This window comes from Bos javanicus, chromosome 13 (assembly GCF_032452875.1).
Source record: "Bos javanicus breed banteng chromosome 13, ARS-OSU_banteng_1.0, whole genome shotgun sequence".
In the NCBI taxonomy this organism is placed as follows: domain Eukaryota; kingdom Metazoa; phylum Chordata; class Mammalia; order Artiodactyla; family Bovidae; genus Bos; species Bos javanicus.
In genome coordinates, this window is record NC_083880.1 from 72,017,937 (window position 1) to 72,033,936 (window position 16,000).

The window sequence follows — 16,000 nt, forward strand, 5'->3', positions numbered from 1 at the left end:
ATGAAGCAGCAGGTGGAATTTATCTAATACTGTGATAGCAAATAGCCACCAGGTGGCGACAGAGCCACATCGTCCCAGCCAAGGAGCAATTCAGTAACTTACAGAAACTTAATTGGAAGTAAACAGACTGATTTAAATTGACATTTATGGGCAAAATCTATGAATCAAATCCCAAGTAGATCTTTGGTCCCCAGCAGGACCTGGGAGCTCTAGGTCAAGGACGTTATAATCTTTTTTGAGAGAGGTAATCTTTCTTTTTTTTAATTTTCCACTGAAGCACCACACGCATACAGCAAGGTACACAAATCATAAGCATACACAGCAATGAATTCTCACCAATAGAGCACACCCTTATAACTAGCACCTAAATCAAGGGAAAAATATGGCCAGAGCCCCAGAAGCCTGTCTAGTCACTCCCACAGACCCCATACCTGATTTCTAACACCATAACCTAGTTTTGCTTTCCGGTCTCACATACATTAAATCATATAGTGTGGATTCCAGTGGAATCTTAGAGGGTTACATCGTTGTGAGAGCCACTGATTTCGCTGTGTATGGTTGCAATTCCTTTCTCATTGCTGTGTGGTATGAATATAGTAGTATGCTCTGTAGCGTGAATAAACCACAATTGATTTGTTCATTCTCCGGTTGATGGTATCTGAGTGATTTCTTATTTGGGGGCTACTACATGTTATGCTGCTATGAATTTCTAGCACATTCCCTAAGGAGAGCATATGTACATGGTTCTGTTGCATATATAATTGTTAGGCCATGGGGTAAACACTAGCAGCTTTCACCTTTAGTAGACACTATCAACAAGTTTTTCCAAAGCAACAGTATTAATTTGCATTCCTACCGACAATATATGAGAATTTTGGTAGCTCCATAGCCACCCCAGCCTTCTTTCTCTGTCTAGATAAGTTTGGGTGGAGGAAGTGTAGGATACTTATAGCTATAAAAAACCAAGACAACATATTAAAAAGCACAGACATTACTTTGCTATAGTTTTTCTAGTAGTCATGTGAGAGTTGGACCATAAGGCTGAGCACCAAAGAACTGATGCTTTCAAATTGTGGTGCTGCAGAAGACTCTGGTGAGTCCCTTGGAAAGCAAGGAGATCAAATCAGTCAATCTTAAAGGAAATCAATGCTAAATAATCACTGTAAGGACTGTTGCTGAAGCTCCAATAATTTGTCCACCTGAGGCAAAGAGCCGACTTATTGCCCCTTCATTGCCAATTCAAAGCCCCTGATGCTGGGAAAGATTGAAGGCAAAAGGAGAAGTGGGTGGCAGAGGGTGAGATGGTTAGATAGCGTCGTCGACTCAATGGGCATGAATTTCAGCAAACTCTGAGGACAGAGGAGCCTGGTGTGCTATAGTCCGTGGGGTTGCAAAGAGTTCAGACACAATTTAGTGACTGAACAAGAAGGACAACAGTACACCTCTTACCCTCAGATGAGAGTGAGTGTCTGGGCAGCATGAGTGGGTGAGCACGAGCCAGGAGGAGGAAGATTCCGTCCACCAGGGTGTCCTGATGAGCCCTCTGGAGCATAGGTGTCTGTTGAATGAAGAGCCTCCCTTCACAGGCTCTGAACAATTACCAGACTAAGCACTTACTGTGGGCCTGGCACCTTCCTTTATGCTGGGGATACAGCAGTGAAGAGACAGACAACACCCCCACTCTAATGACACATATACTGTAGTGGGGGTGGGAGAGAGTAAATAAACACATGTCACATGGTGAAAGTTTAATATTGTTGTTGAGTCGCTAAGTCATGTCCAGTTCTTTTCGACTCCACAGACTGCAGCCCACCAGGCTCCTCTGTCCATGGGATTTCCCAGGCAAGAATACTAGAGGGGGTTGCCAATTTCCTTCTCCAGGGGATCTTCCCAAACCAGGGATCGAACTCAAGTCTCCTTCATTGCAGGTGGATTCTTTACCACTGAGTTTAATAAAGAAAAATAAAAGAAGGTAAGAAAATATAGTGTGCAGGAAGGGATGCTGTTTTTTATATATATACTTATTTATCCATCTATTTGGCTATGTTGGATCTTAGCTGTGGCACCAGGATCTTCATTGCGTCATACAGGATCTTTTGTTTATCAGTTCATGGACTCTCTGGACTTCCCTGGTGCCTCAGACGGTAAAGCATCTGCCTACAATCCGGGAGACCAGGGTTCAATCCCTGGGTTGGGAAGATCTCCTGGAGAAGGAAATGGCAACCCACTCCAGTGTTCTTGTCTGGAAAATCCCATGGACGGAGGAACCTGGTAGGCTATAGTCCATGGGGTCGCAAAGAGTCAGACATGACTGAGAGACTTCACTTTCTTTTTCTTTCATGAACTCTCTAGTTGTGGCCCCCAGGCTTAGTTGCTTGGTGGCATGTGGAATCAGTTGCTTCCCAGCAGAGGGGATATCAATTCCCCTTACCAGGGCTCCAATCCATGTCCCCTGCATTGCGGGGGTGATTCTTAACCACTGGACAAGCAGGGAAGTCCCAGGATCCTGTTTTAAAGTGGGTGATCACAGCATCACCTCACATCTGTTAAAACTTGTTCAGTCACTAAGTTGTGTCTCACTTTGCAACCCCATGGACTGCAGCACACCACACCTGTTAAAACGGCTATGATAAAAAAGTGAAGATGAGGGGAAAAGGGAGCCCCTCCCACTGTTGGCGGGAGTGTAAATTGGTGCAGCCACTATGGAAAACAATGTAGAGGTTCTTCAAAATATTAAAAATATTGCTACTGTATAATCCAGCAATTCCACTTCAAGGTACACAGTGTACCCAAAAGAAAAGAGAAAGCTATCTCAAAGGATATCTGTACTCACGTGTTCACTGCAGCATTATTCACAGTAGCTAACACATGGAAACAGCTTAAATGTATGTCAACAAAGGAATGGATAAAAAACATGTGGGGGATATGATATATATACACACACAATGAAATGTTATTTGGCCATAAAAAAGAAAACCCTGCCTTTGCTACAACACCAGGGGACCTTGCGGGCACTATACTAAGTGAAATGTGAGATAGACAAAGACAAATGTTCTTACTTACACACAGAATCCAAAAAAGTTGAACTCATAAAAACAGAACAGAAGAGTGGTTGCCTGGGGCTAGAGAGTGGGAGAAATTGGAAGATGTAGGTCAAAAGGTACAAACTCCCAGCTGTAAGATGAATAAGCTCTGGGGAATCTCATATACAACATGGTGACTATATTAATAATACTGTATTAACAACTTGAAAGTTGTCAAGAGAGTAGATCTTAAAAATCATCACCACACACACCTTCCAAAAATGGTTATTATGTGAGGGGAATGGAGGTGAGGGGTGTTAACTAACCTTATTGCGGTAATTATTTTGCAATATATACATGTATCAAACCATCACACTGTACATTTTAAACTTACATGTTATATGTCAATACTGTCTCAATAAAACTGGAAAAAAATAAAATAAAATGAGTGGTTAGAGAAGTGACACAGTGATTTTGAGCAGACGCAGAAAGTGAGGGAACTATCAGAAAAGAGAGCTCCAAAAATTGGGAGATGGTCAATGCAAAGGCCCATGTGGTAGGTGGGTACTTGGCACACTCAAGGCACAGGAAGAAGCAAGTGGGAGGAAGAGTAAGGAACAGCAGGAAAGCATTAGGAGGGAAATGATTGGGTAGGACCCACCTCCGAGAATGATCAAAGACAACTACAAACCCAACCCTTATAGACATGTATGTTCATATATAGGATTGAGGCATCTTTACAAACACCTAATTTGGGTCAGAGATAGGCAGACTTTCCGTGAAGAACCAGCAAGTAGGCTTTCTGGGCAGGCTCTGCTATTCAATACTGCTGTTGTGACTTAAGAGCAGACAACAGGTAAATGGGTGTTGAGGTGTTTCAAAAGAACTTTATTTACAAAACTCAAAGGCAGGCCTCAAAAACGACAGAATGATCTCTGTTCATTTCCAAGGCAAACCATTCAATATCACAGTAATCCAAGTCTATGCCCCAACCAGTAACGCTGAAGAAGCTGAACGGTTCTATGAAGACCTACAAGACCTTTTAGAACTAACATCCCCAAAAGATGTCCTTTTCACTATAGGGGACTGGAATGCAAAAGTAGGAAGTCAAGAAACACCTGGAGTAACAGGCAAATTTGGCCTTGGAATACGGAATGAAGCAGGGCAAAGACTAATCGAGTTTTGCCAAGAGAACGCACTGGTCATAGCAAACACCCTCTTCCAACAACACAAGAGAAGACTCTACACATGGACATCACCAGATGGTCAATACTGAAATCAGACTGATTATATTCTTTGCAGCCAAAGATGGAGAAGCTCTATACAGTCAACAAAAACAAGACTGGGAGCTGACTGTGGCTCAGATCATGAGCTTCTTATTGCCAAATTCAGACTTAAATTGAAGAAAGTAGGAAAAACCACTAGACCATCCAGGTATGACCTAAATCAAATCCTTTATGATTATACAGTGGAAGTGAGAAATAGATTTAAGGGACTAGATCTGATATATAGAGTGCTTGATGAACTATGGATGGAGGTTCGTGACATTGTACAGGAGACAGGGATCAAGACCATCCCCATGGAAAAGAAATGCAAAAAAGAAAAATGGCTGTCTGGGAAGGCCTTCAAATAGCTGTGAAAAGAAGAGAAGTGAAAAGCAAAGGAGAAAAGGAAAGATATAAACATCTGAATGCGGAGTTCCAAAGACTAGCAAGAAGAGATAAGAAAGTTTTCCTCAGTGATCAATGCAAAGATATAGAGGAAAACAACAGAATGGGAAAGACTAGAGATCTCTTCAAGAAAATTAGAGATACCAAGGGAACATTTCATGCAAAGATGGGCTCAATAAAGGACAGAACTGGTATGGACCTAACAGAAGCAGAAGATATTAAGAAGAGGTGGCAAGAATACACAGAAGAACTGTACAAAAAAGATCTTCACAATCAAGATAATCATGATGGTGTGATCACTCACCTAGAGCCAGACATCCTGGAATGTGAAGTCAAGTGAGCCTTTGAAAGCATCACTACGAACAAAGCTAGTGGAGGTGATGGAATTCCAGTTGAGCTATTTCAAATCCTGAAAGATGGTGCTGTGAAAGTGCTGTACTCAATATGCCAGCAAATTTGGAAAACTCAGCAGTGGCCACAGGACTGGAAAAACCATAGCCTTGACTAGACGGAAGCAAGAGAGTTCCAGAAAAACATCTATTTCTTCTTTATTGACTATGCCAAAGCCTTTGACTGTGTGGATCACAATAAACTGTGGAAAATTCTGAAAGAGATGGGAATACCAGACCACCTGACCTGCCGCTTGAGAAACCTATATGCAGGTCAGGAAGCAATAGTTAGAACTGGATACGGAACAACAGACTGGTTCCAAATAGGAAAAGGAGTACGTCAAGGCTGTATACTGTCACCCTGCTTATTTAACTTATATGCAGAGTACATGATGAGAAACGCTGGGCTGGAAGAAGCACAAGCTGGAATCAAGACTGCCGGGAAAAATATCAATAACTAACCTCAGATATGCAGATGACACCACCCTTATGGCAGAAAGTGAAGAGGAACTCAAAAGCCTCTTGATGAAAGTGAAAGAGGAGAGTGAAAAGGTTGGCTTAAAGCTCAACATTCAGAAAACGAAGATCATGGCATCTGGTCCCATCACTTCATGGGAAACAGATGGGGAAACAGTGGGAACAGTGTCAGACTTTATTTTTGGGGGCTCCAAAATCACTGCAGATGGTGACTGCAGCCATGAAATTAAAAGACACTTACTCCTTGGAAGGAAAGTTATGAGCAACCTAGATAGCATATTGAAAAGCAGAGACATTACTTTGCCAACAAAGGTTCATCTAGTCAAGGCTATGGTTTTTCCAGTGGTCATGTATGGATATGAGAGTTGGACTGTGAAGAAAGCTGAGTGCCGAAGAATTGATGGTTTTGAACTGTGGTGTTGGAGAAGACTCTTGAGAGTCCCTTGGACTGCAAAGAGATCCAACCAGTCCATTCTGAAGGAGATCAACCCTGGGATTTCTTTGGAAGGAATGATGCTAAAGCTGAAACTCCAGTACTTTGGCCACCTCATGTGAAGAGTTGACTCATTGGAAAAGACTCTGATACTGGGAGGGATTGGGGGCAGGAGGAGAAGAGGACGACAGAGGATGAGATGGCTGGATGGCATCACTGACTCGATGGACATGAGTCTGAGTGAACTCTGGGAGTTGGTGATGGACAGGGAGGCCTGGTGTGCTGCGATTCATGAGGTTGCAAAGAGTCAGACACGACTGAGCGACTAAACTGAACTGATCTGAAAGGCAGGCCTGCTTGGGCCTGGGGCCATAGTTTGCCTCAGACACTCACTCCACTTCACCTTCTTGAGTTGTCAAAATCCATTCAAAAGTACAGCGTCTGGTATATAAAATTTTCAAACAAAGACAGCAAAACCTGTCAGAAACTAGCTTATATCACTTTTAATCACATGGATGCTTGGGAAATACTTTTGGTTTCCAGCTAAGTATATTAAGAATTCCCATTGGATTTAAAACCACGACAACTATGCCCTACTCCAGATTGTACTTTACAATTTCTGTTATCACTGTGGATGGTGACCACATCCATGAAATTAGAAGACCACTGGTTGTTGGCAGGAAAGCTATGACAAACCTAGACAGTGTGTTAGAAAGCAAAGATATCACTTTGCCAACAAAGGTCCATATGGTCAATTCTATGGTCTTTCCATCCAACTTCCCTTGTAACTCAGTCGGTAAAGAGTCTGCCTGCAATGCAGGAGATCTGGGTTCAATCCCTGGGTCAGGAGAAGGCAATGGCAACCCACTCCAGTATGCTTGTTAGAAGAATTCAATGGACAGAGGAGCCTGGCAGCCTACAGTCCATGGGGTGGCAAGAGTCAGACACAACTTAGCGACTAAAGCACCATAGTCTTTCCAGTAGTCATGTACAGATGAGAGAGTTGGACCGTAAAGAAGGCAGAGCACCAAAGAATTGATGCTTTCAAACTGTGGTGCTGGAGAAGACTCTTGAGAGTCCCTTGGACAGCAAGGAGACCAAAGCAGTCAATCCTAAAGGAAATCAACCCTGAATATACTTTGGAAGGACTGATGCTGAAGTTGAAGCTCTAATACTTTGGCAACCTGATGTGAACAGCTGACTCATTGGAAAGACCCTGATCCTAGGAAAGACTGAAGGCAGAAGAAGAGGGTGACACAGGATGAGATGATTGGATGGCATTACCAATTCAATGGACATGAACTTGGGCAAATTCCTGGAGCTGGTAATGGACAGGGAAGCCTGGTGTGCTGCAGTCCATGGGGTCTCGAAGAGTGGGATACGACTTGATGACTGAACAGCAACAATCATGGATTTGAAGTTATTAACTCTCTTCTGGATCAGATTGCAGCTCCTCCCTCCCTCTCTTGCTGACAGATTGCCTCTCTTGCTGACAGGCACTCCACAACTTTTAAATGAACAGTGATCTTTATCTGCCACCATGATTATAGACACTTCAGACACTGCCAAATGCTGTACATCCGTCATTTCTCCTTTGAGTTGTTCTTTCAAAACATCAACAGAAGTCAGATTATCAGCAAGACTCCACAGAATGCTGCTGGCCCAACACTCCCTTCAATAATGATATTTGAGACCATTTCCTCTTAGGCAATTTAAGTTTTTCGTTAAGAGTAACCACTGGGGAGGAATTCCCTGGTGGTTCAGTGTTTCAGACTCTGTGCTTCCATTGCAAGAGGCAATTGATCCCTGTTATGTAGGAGATGGAGAAGGCAATGGCACCCCATTCCAATACTCTTGCCTGGAAAATCCCATGGGCGGAGGACCCTGGTGGGCTGCAATCCGTGGGGTTGCAAAGAGTCGAACATGACTGAGTGACTTCACTTTCACTTTTCACTTTCATGCATTGGAGAAGGAAATGGCAACCCACTCCAGCGTTCTTGCCTGGAGAATCCCAGGGACTGGGGAGCCTGGTGGGCTGCTGTCTATGGGGTCGCACAGAGTCGGACACGACTGAAGTGAGTTAGCAGCATGTAGGAGATAGATGGGCTCCATATTATAGACCTTTACAGCTGGCCTCCTATTTACATTTCATAGGGCAGGAAGACATGGGCTTCAGGCAGGATACTACAACAGCCTTTCCTGAGGCAAGAGCTCACTTTCCCTATTAGTGGATGAACAATTCAACGCTTGGTGAATTCGGCTTCACAATGATAGGAAGAGCTGACATTGAAGGATCAAAACACAACATTGCTGTGAACACTTGGCTGCCACAAGCCAGTTATCCCTGTGGTAACTTTTCTGACACTTCCTGCTTAAAACCCCAAAGATTAGAAGGATTGTGAGGCCCCCCTTTTACAGTCTGTGTTCATACTGAAAATCAAGATCAAGCGAGCTTTAGCCCTTCTGCCCCACAGGAGGTTTCTGTCCTCCCTAAGCTCGCCTCAGGACACCTGTGTTACTGTTTGACAGGTGTACCGCCCCAGTCAAACTCCCCACCTGGCACTGTACCTTAATGCCAGAAGTGAGAACCCCTTTGGGGTCACCGTCCCCCACATCCCAACTCACTGAGTCAGTGAAAAAACCATCAGACAAGAGCTAGGTGGGCTGCAGTTAAGGCATTTACAATCAGCCTCCTGTTTGCCCTCCAAAATGGAAGGAACAACAGAAACAGGGTAAATAGCCCGTGTCTGCCTCTTGCCAGCCCCTTACAGTAATGGTCACGGCAAGGACAAAGAGTGGCCAAACCCTGTTTGAGTAAAGAACTGACGATCGGGCTTCCCTGGTGGCTGGTGGTCAAGAATCCACCTGTCATTGCGGGAGACAGGGGTTTGATCCCTGATCTCGGAAGAGCCCACATGCTGGGGAGCAACTGAGCCCATGTGTCCAGAGAAGCCACTGCAATGAGAAGCCTGTGTACTGAAAATAGAGTAGCCTCCGTTCACCACAGCTATAGAAAAGCCTGCTCAGCAACAAAGATCCACAGCACAGCCAAAAATGGAAAAATAAATAAATTTTTTAAAAAAAGGATTAACTGGTCTCCCGTCTCCCCTTCTTTGGGGACAAGGGAGACACTACACAGCACAGAAAGGCTCCTTGTGGGTCAAAAGTCAGGAGATAATGTCAGACCAACCTCCCAGAAGCCTTTACTTCCGAGATTGATGAGGGTCCCAGGGTAGGTCAGGTGTGGAAAAAGAAACAGGTAATTGGCCTGAAGGAAGACAAAGGCCCGGAAGAACTACCCTATATAAATGTCTTAACTGCCTCTTTACTGCACTCCTCCTCACTAGGGAGGACACCCACACCCTTTCTCTCCAGGTGTGCATCTCTGCCTTGCTTCTGTCTAAAGTAAACAAACCATTTTTCTAGGTCCTCTCCCACTCATTGTGCTATGTCTCTAATAATAAACTTTGTACCCGCATTTACAAAGTTGCGGGTACAAAGTTGCATTTATAAATGCATTTTTCACCGCGGCAAAGATCCAGGGGGGAAATAGCTTCTAGCCCCTAGCCCTCACTGGTCTGGTGGCTAGGATTTCTGGTTTTCATCCCAGCTGCAGCTGCTGCTAAATCGCTTCAGTTGTGTCCGACTCTGTGCAACCCCATAGACAGCAGCCCCCCCAGGTTCCCCCGTCCCTGGGATTCTCCAGGCAAGAACACTGGAGTGGGTTGCCATTTCCTTGTCCAATGCAGAAAAGCGACAAGTGAAATGAAGTCGCAGCTACCCAGGTTCAATTCCTGGGCAGGGAATTAAGATCTCATTTCATGCCATCACTCACTGCTGCCTCACCAAGATCATCACCTGGTTAGGGAACTAAGATCCTGCAGGTCCCGGAGTGGTCAAAAAAAAAAAAAAAAAGAGTAGCCCCTGGGCTCTCAAGAAAAAGAAGTGAGGGAGAGGAGGACATGTCAGCTGCATCTTTCTCTGCACAAATGAACAGCAAGGAGACAGGAGGTGACACCCAACTTCCCATATGCATCTTAGTTCAGAGTGGGGTGTCACCTCTTGCCAAAAATGAACTTTTGGACGGCTTATGGGACATTAGTTTCCGGACCAGGGATTGAACCTGGGCCCTAAGGCAGTGAAAGTGTGGAGTCCTAACCACTCGACCTCCAGGGGATTCCCAGCCAACAGTGAATTTCAACAAACTTCAAAATACTGACAATTCAATCAGTGAAAAAAGTTATCCCATTAATTCTCCTTTCCCCAATTACTATATTCCACAAACACACATTTTTACCATCCACCTATATATTTTATTTATCGAACTTTAAGCACAGTGTAGCCTCTACCACCAGATGCCAGTTCTTAACACTCCCCCTCCCCCAGTCGTGACAACCGACAGACTCTCAGACTTTGCCAAATGCCCCCGTGGGAGGAGGGGGAGGGAAAAATCATTGCCTTTAAACCAGAAACTGTAGAAGATCACGGAGAAGGCAATGGCACCCCACTCCAGTACTCTTGCCTGGAAAATCCCATGGATGGGAGAGCCTGGTAGGCTGCAGTCCATGGGGTCGCTAAGAGTCAGACATGACTGAGCAACTTTACTTTCACTTTTCACTTTCATGCATTGGAGAAGGAAATGGCAACCCACTCCAGTGTTCTTGTCTGGAGAACCCCAGGGACGGGGGAGCCTGGTGGGCTGCAGTCTATGGGGTCACACAGAGTCGGACACGACTGAAGTGACTTAGCAGCAGTAGAAGATCAAGGCTGCCCAGGTGGAATACAGGGAAATACCTTAACAGCCAGTATTAACCCCATGATGCCCTTTTCCCTCAGCTTGTGTTACACCTTGCCCTCCGACCCTTCTTCCCAATTTTCTAGTCACTTCTTACCAGCATCTTTTCCTGCACTTGTTTCAGAGAACTCCAGGGTCTTCTGATCTTCCACTTAAACTTACTCCTCTGGGGTTTAAATAGTATTTCTAGTGGTAAACTCCAAAATAAGCGTTTCTGCCACATAGATAAGATACCCTTCAAACCAACGGGCGGGGGCGGGGAGGGATCACGTTGGGACAACGGACGCTCCACTGAGGGAAGGAAACGAGCGTACCTCTGTGGGAGGGCTGTCAGGTCTTGCTCAACTTTGTTGGGCCAGAGGTCTTGGCCCTGCTCCCTTTGTCAGTACTACAGCAAGTGGGCTTCCCAGGTGGTGCTAGTGGTAGAGAACCCGCCTGCCAACGCACCCCTGGGTGGGGAAGATCCCCTGGAAGAGGGGATGGCAAACCACTCCAGTATTCCTGCCTGGAGAATCCCATGGACCGAGGAGCCTGGCAGGCTACATACAGTCCATAGGGTTGCAGAGAGTCGGACACGACTGAAGCAACTTAGGACGCACAGCGATCGTGGGATTGTCATGTATACTTCAATCTACAGGTGACTCCAGGAGTCAGTGCTCCAAGACTCCTGGAAGGACAGTTGGACATACCGGGAGGCAGTGAAGTGAGACCGCAATGGCCGCTGTGGGGCCACGAAGGACAGAAGCCAGCAGGGCTGTGAACCCCGGTCCGGGTCCACACGACCTCGGAGCAGAAACTTCGGATACTGTGGAAAGGGCACTTAACCCACTGACTAGGCGCCTTCCACACCAGCTGAGCGTGAGCCCAACGATCCGCGAAGAAAATTCGAGCCTCGTTTTGACGGGCCAATCAGAGATCGCGGAGGCCTAATATGACAACCTCCAGAACCAATGAGAACAGGGGATTCTCCGGGACGGCCTCCCGAGCGCCCGTCCTGAAGAGCTAGCCTGGAGAAAGTTTTTTGTTTTTTGTTTAAAAGCACAAATTAGAAAACAAGTCCTTGGCTGGAGACAGAATATGACGTTGACAAAGATGTGTGGGAAAAAATTCGGTGAGCGGGTAAAGCCTCACTTCCCTGAAACTTGGCGGGCTGAGGAACAGCAAGTCACCCTCGAGCGCCGCGCTCCGCGATCCAGAGCGGGAGAGTACCTGCAGCGCGCTGACGTCACACGCAGGGCACCGCCCCCCTACCGCCCGCCCTTATAGCGTAGCACAGGCGCGCGCGCACCATTGTGTGGCTGGACTCGGCCGCCGCTGTGGTGTGAGGTGCGTGTCCGGGCTCTCGCCGTCACCGCACCCGCACCGCGGCTACTGCCGTGCGGTCCGCCGTTCGACCGCCAGCCCTCGGGCCCCTTGCCCGCTGCGGACATGCCGCGCGTCTACATAGGACGCTTGAGCTACAACGTCCGGGAGAAGGACATCCAGCGCTTTTTCAGTGGCTATGGCCGCCTTCTCGAAATAGATCTTAAAAATGGGTGAGTCGGACCCCGGGAGCCCGCGTCCGCTCGCAGCGCCCCGGGCCTGCGGCGGCAGGGCCCGTCTGAGGGAGAAGACGGTCAAGGCCGCGGCGCCGCGTGGCAGGGCCGCCAAGATGGCGGCGGCGCGGAGCCGCGGGCGCGCGCGGGGACGGGGGGTCGCGCGCGCGGGCGCGCCCTCGGCCTAACGACGCCCGCCGGCCTCCGGCCCTCGCACCGCCCCCCAGGTACGGCTTCGTGGAGTTCGAGGACTCCCGCGACGCCGACGACGCCGTTTACGAGCTGAACGGCAAGGAGCTGTGTGGCGAGCGCGTGATCGTGGAGCACGCCCGCGGCCCGCGCCGGGATCGCGACGGCTACAGCTACGGAAGCCGCAGTGAGTTCCACCCCCGCGCGCTCCGCGTCCTTGGGACCCCGGGGGGTGGGCGCAGGCTTAGGCGGGGCGGGGTGGAGCCTCCCAGCCGGGCAGGCGAGGTGGCCGCGGCCGTTTGACTCGGGTGCTCCCGGGGCTCGCTGCCTTCACACCTGCCCGGGGAAGACACGGGACGCCGGAGCGCGGGGACTGGGTGGTGGGTTTTGCCTAGGCAGGGTTTGGGTGTTTGGGGGCGGGGATTGCCAAGTCGGGAGGGAGTGACTTGTTGGGCCCCTGTCAGCACTGTCGTGGGCTCTAACTACGGAGGAAGTGAGGGGTGGCTGTATTTGTTGTATCCCCTCAACTTGCCTGTCAGTGCATTAGCTAGAAATGTGAATGACTTAGCGTAGAAGTTTGGGACTGGTTGGGGTGGAGGTGGGGGCGGGGCGGGGAATGAGGTGGGGTTTTAAGCGTAGGTTTTAGCTTTACGAAAATTGACGGGGGCCAAAGAAAATATATTTATAAATGTGGTTTTACACCACAAAGGAGATCTAAATGAGCTTTATGCTGTATATGCACTAGTTGGGGCATGTTATTGGGAGGAGGTGGGAGGGGGTTGGTTATGTTAAATGTTTGATGTTGAAATTGTTGCATGTTGAATTCAAACTTTTTAACAAGTCCTTGATGTTTCAATTTGAAAGTGACCAATGGGGCTGAGGCTGTGTCCACTGAGGCTAAGATGACTGCCTTTCCTGATTGGCCTTGGCTTTTCCATACATTGTGTGACCCTTGCCCTATGACCCTTTGGCTGACCTTACCGGAAGCCATGACGACAGCAGCCTTTTGCCATTAGACGCAGGGTGATGGTGAGGATTCCAAGGGTTAGACAAAACTGGTTAATCTGAACTAGGTGACTGTTACCTTGCGTGTTTTGTGGCCAAACCACCACCAAAAACCTCACACTGTGATGTAAGTACTTAGTGTAACTAGTAAACATTTTTGTAAAATGTAGAAATGCATGTAATCAGTTAAGTTTTATATTTTACAATGTTCTGTAAAATAAAACTTAGCGAGGTAAATTGAATAAAGGAGCAGTCACTCTCTAACAGAATGTAGGAGAAGTTTAGTTGGTTTTAGTCTGTTTTGACTTGCCCTTAATTTAATTTATGGCAAATCATAACTGTATCGAAGGTTTAGCAGTATAATAGCAAAGTCCTACTCCAGTAAATAAAGTTGTAATGTTTGTACTAACTTTCAAAAACATTATGCATGCCTATCATTGCAAAGCATCTAATTGTTCTCTTCACATGATAAAGGTGGTGGAGGTGGATACAGCAGTCGGAGAACCTCTGGCAGAGACAAATATGGACCACCTGTACGCACAGAATTCAGACTTATTGTAGAAAATCTTTCTAGTCGTTGCAGTTGGCAAGATTTAAAGGTAAGTGCTATATAATTTGGGATAAAAAAGATTTGACTTAACGTTTAAAAGGTAAGTTTTTGTATTCTTTTATATCTGAGAATCAAATACAGCAAATCTTTTTTGTTTAGATTTCTGGGAATGACCAGTCATATTGCTCTTCTAGGATTTCATGAGACAAGCAGGTGAAGTAACCTATGCAGATGCTCACAAAGAACGCACAAATGAAGGTGTCATTGAGTTTCGCTCCTACTCTGACATGAAGCGTGCTTTGGATAAACTGGATGGTACAGAAATCAATGGGAGAAATATTAGACTCATTGAAGATAAGCCACGAACAAGCCATAGGCGGTCTTATTCTGGAAGCAGATCTAGGTAATGTATTGAAGGGTATAGGGGGAGACAGTATTTGCCACAAACAAAAGAAAATTCAAGCAGCAGTATTTCAATTACTGCTGAATTGAAATTAGGTCAATTTTTAGTTTCTTTTGTTATTGGCATTGTTGGGTTCTTTTTAAAATATTTTGATACTAGATTTAATTTGTAGTGAGCAATTAAGGAGTTTTACTGTTGGCTTGTCTGTATAAATTGTTCATTTGTGTTGAGGTGTCTTGAGATGAAAATTCATTACCACATTTCTTATTATAGGTCACGATCTAGAAGAAGGTCACGAAGTAGAAGTCGTAGGAGCAGCCGCAGTAGATCTCGAAGTATCTCAAAAAGTCGCTCCCGGTAAGTGGGTTCTTGAGTGTTTTTCTGAATAACTTACTTTGTCTATAGAGTGCTTGTGTGTTCTGCCAAGGTACTGACAAAAAATCTGGCTTTTCTTGTCTAGATCCAGGTCTCGGAGCAAAGGTCGATCACGGTCTCGTTCCAAAGGCAGGAAATCTAGATCAAAAAGCAAATCTAAACCCAAGTCTGATCGGGGCTCCCGTTCGCGCTCTCGGAGCAGATCGAAGGATGAGTATGAGAAATCTCGAAGCAGGTCTCGTTCTCGATCTCGTTCCCCCAAAGAAAATGGAAAAGGTGATATAAAGTCCAAATCTAGATCGAGGAGCCAGTCCCGTTCCGATTCGCCCCTACCTGCTCCACCCTCAAAGGCCCGTTCCGTGTCCCCTCCACCAAAAAGAGCTTCAAGATCCCATTCTAGATCTCGTTCAAAGTCAAGGTCACGATCCAGATCGAGTTCCAGAGATTAACCCAGAACTCTCCACTCTTTGCACACTATTACGGAACACTTTCCTACTTGCTTAGTCAGTTACTCTTTCATGTTTCTACTTGACCTCTTCTGCAAGAAGAAACCTCCCAAAATGGGCACACAGAAATTGGATTTGTAGCCAAATTTGATGAAAAAGATGAGGTTCTAAAGAAATGGCATGAAGTCAAAGATCCTCTCCCTTGTTTGTAGAATTAAGATAACTTTGATTTTATAGCTTTTGAGCTAAAATAACTTTTGTAAAGATTAAGCTCATTTAGATTTTTTTTTTTTAAGTATTTCAGCAGGATCTGCTGGAGGGGTTTTGTTATTGTTATATTTGTTTGCTTAATTTTAAATTAACCTTTTCAGGCTTTGAATACTTAAGGCTTTAGAGGGAGAACCCAATTTTCAATTATGTTGGCTTTTTATAAAGCTTGAGTTATGTAAGATTTCAATAAAAGTTTGCTACCAAGATGATTGCCTTACTTGAATAGGTCACTCTTAAATTCCTTGAGATACTGATAATCTATCTGTGGAAACAATGTAAATTCTACTTAAGTGTAAAACAAGGCAAGTCTCAGATGCAATAAGTTTGGATACGTTAATTTGTGCTGTTAATCAAATTTGCCAAAGTCATTTTGGCCCCTTAAACAGGTTTAAGTTAAAAATAAAAGATTTTGTAGTGGACCTGTTAAACAGTTTTGCCTA

The 16,000-nt window shown here is 45.9% G+C and overlaps 1 protein-coding gene across 1 annotated transcript; it reads left to right on the forward strand.

Annotated features, from left to right (window-relative positions):
- Nucleotides 1-12,044: 12,044 nt before the first annotated feature.
- Nucleotides 12,045-15,766, forward strand: SRSF6 (serine and arginine rich splicing factor 6). Its single transcript, XM_061437626.1, has 6 exons — nt 12,045-12,322; nt 12,550-12,698; nt 13,991-14,115; nt 14,261-14,469; nt 14,743-14,826; nt 14,930-15,766. Exons 1-6 carry the CDS (start codon nt 12,216-12,218, stop codon nt 15,291-15,293), a joined length of 1,038 nt encoding a protein of 345 aa, XP_061293610.1. The 5' UTR covers nt 12,045-12,215; the 3' UTR covers nt 15,294-15,766.
- Nucleotides 15,767-16,000: the final 234 nt, after the last annotated feature.

Coding starts and splice junctions, on each gene's coding strand:
- SRSF6 (XM_061437626.1), top strand. CDS start 12,216: ATGCCGCGCGTCTACATAGGACGCTTGAGCTACAACGTCCGGGAGAAG. Junction 14,116..14,260: donor GCAGTTGGCAAGATTTAAAG/GTAAGTGCTATA, acceptor TTGCTCTTCTAG/GATTTCATGAGACAAGCAGG. Junction 14,827..14,929: donor ATCTCAAAAAGTCGCTCCCG/GTAAGTGGGTTC, acceptor TTTCTTGTCTAG/ATCCAGGTCTCGGAGCAAAG.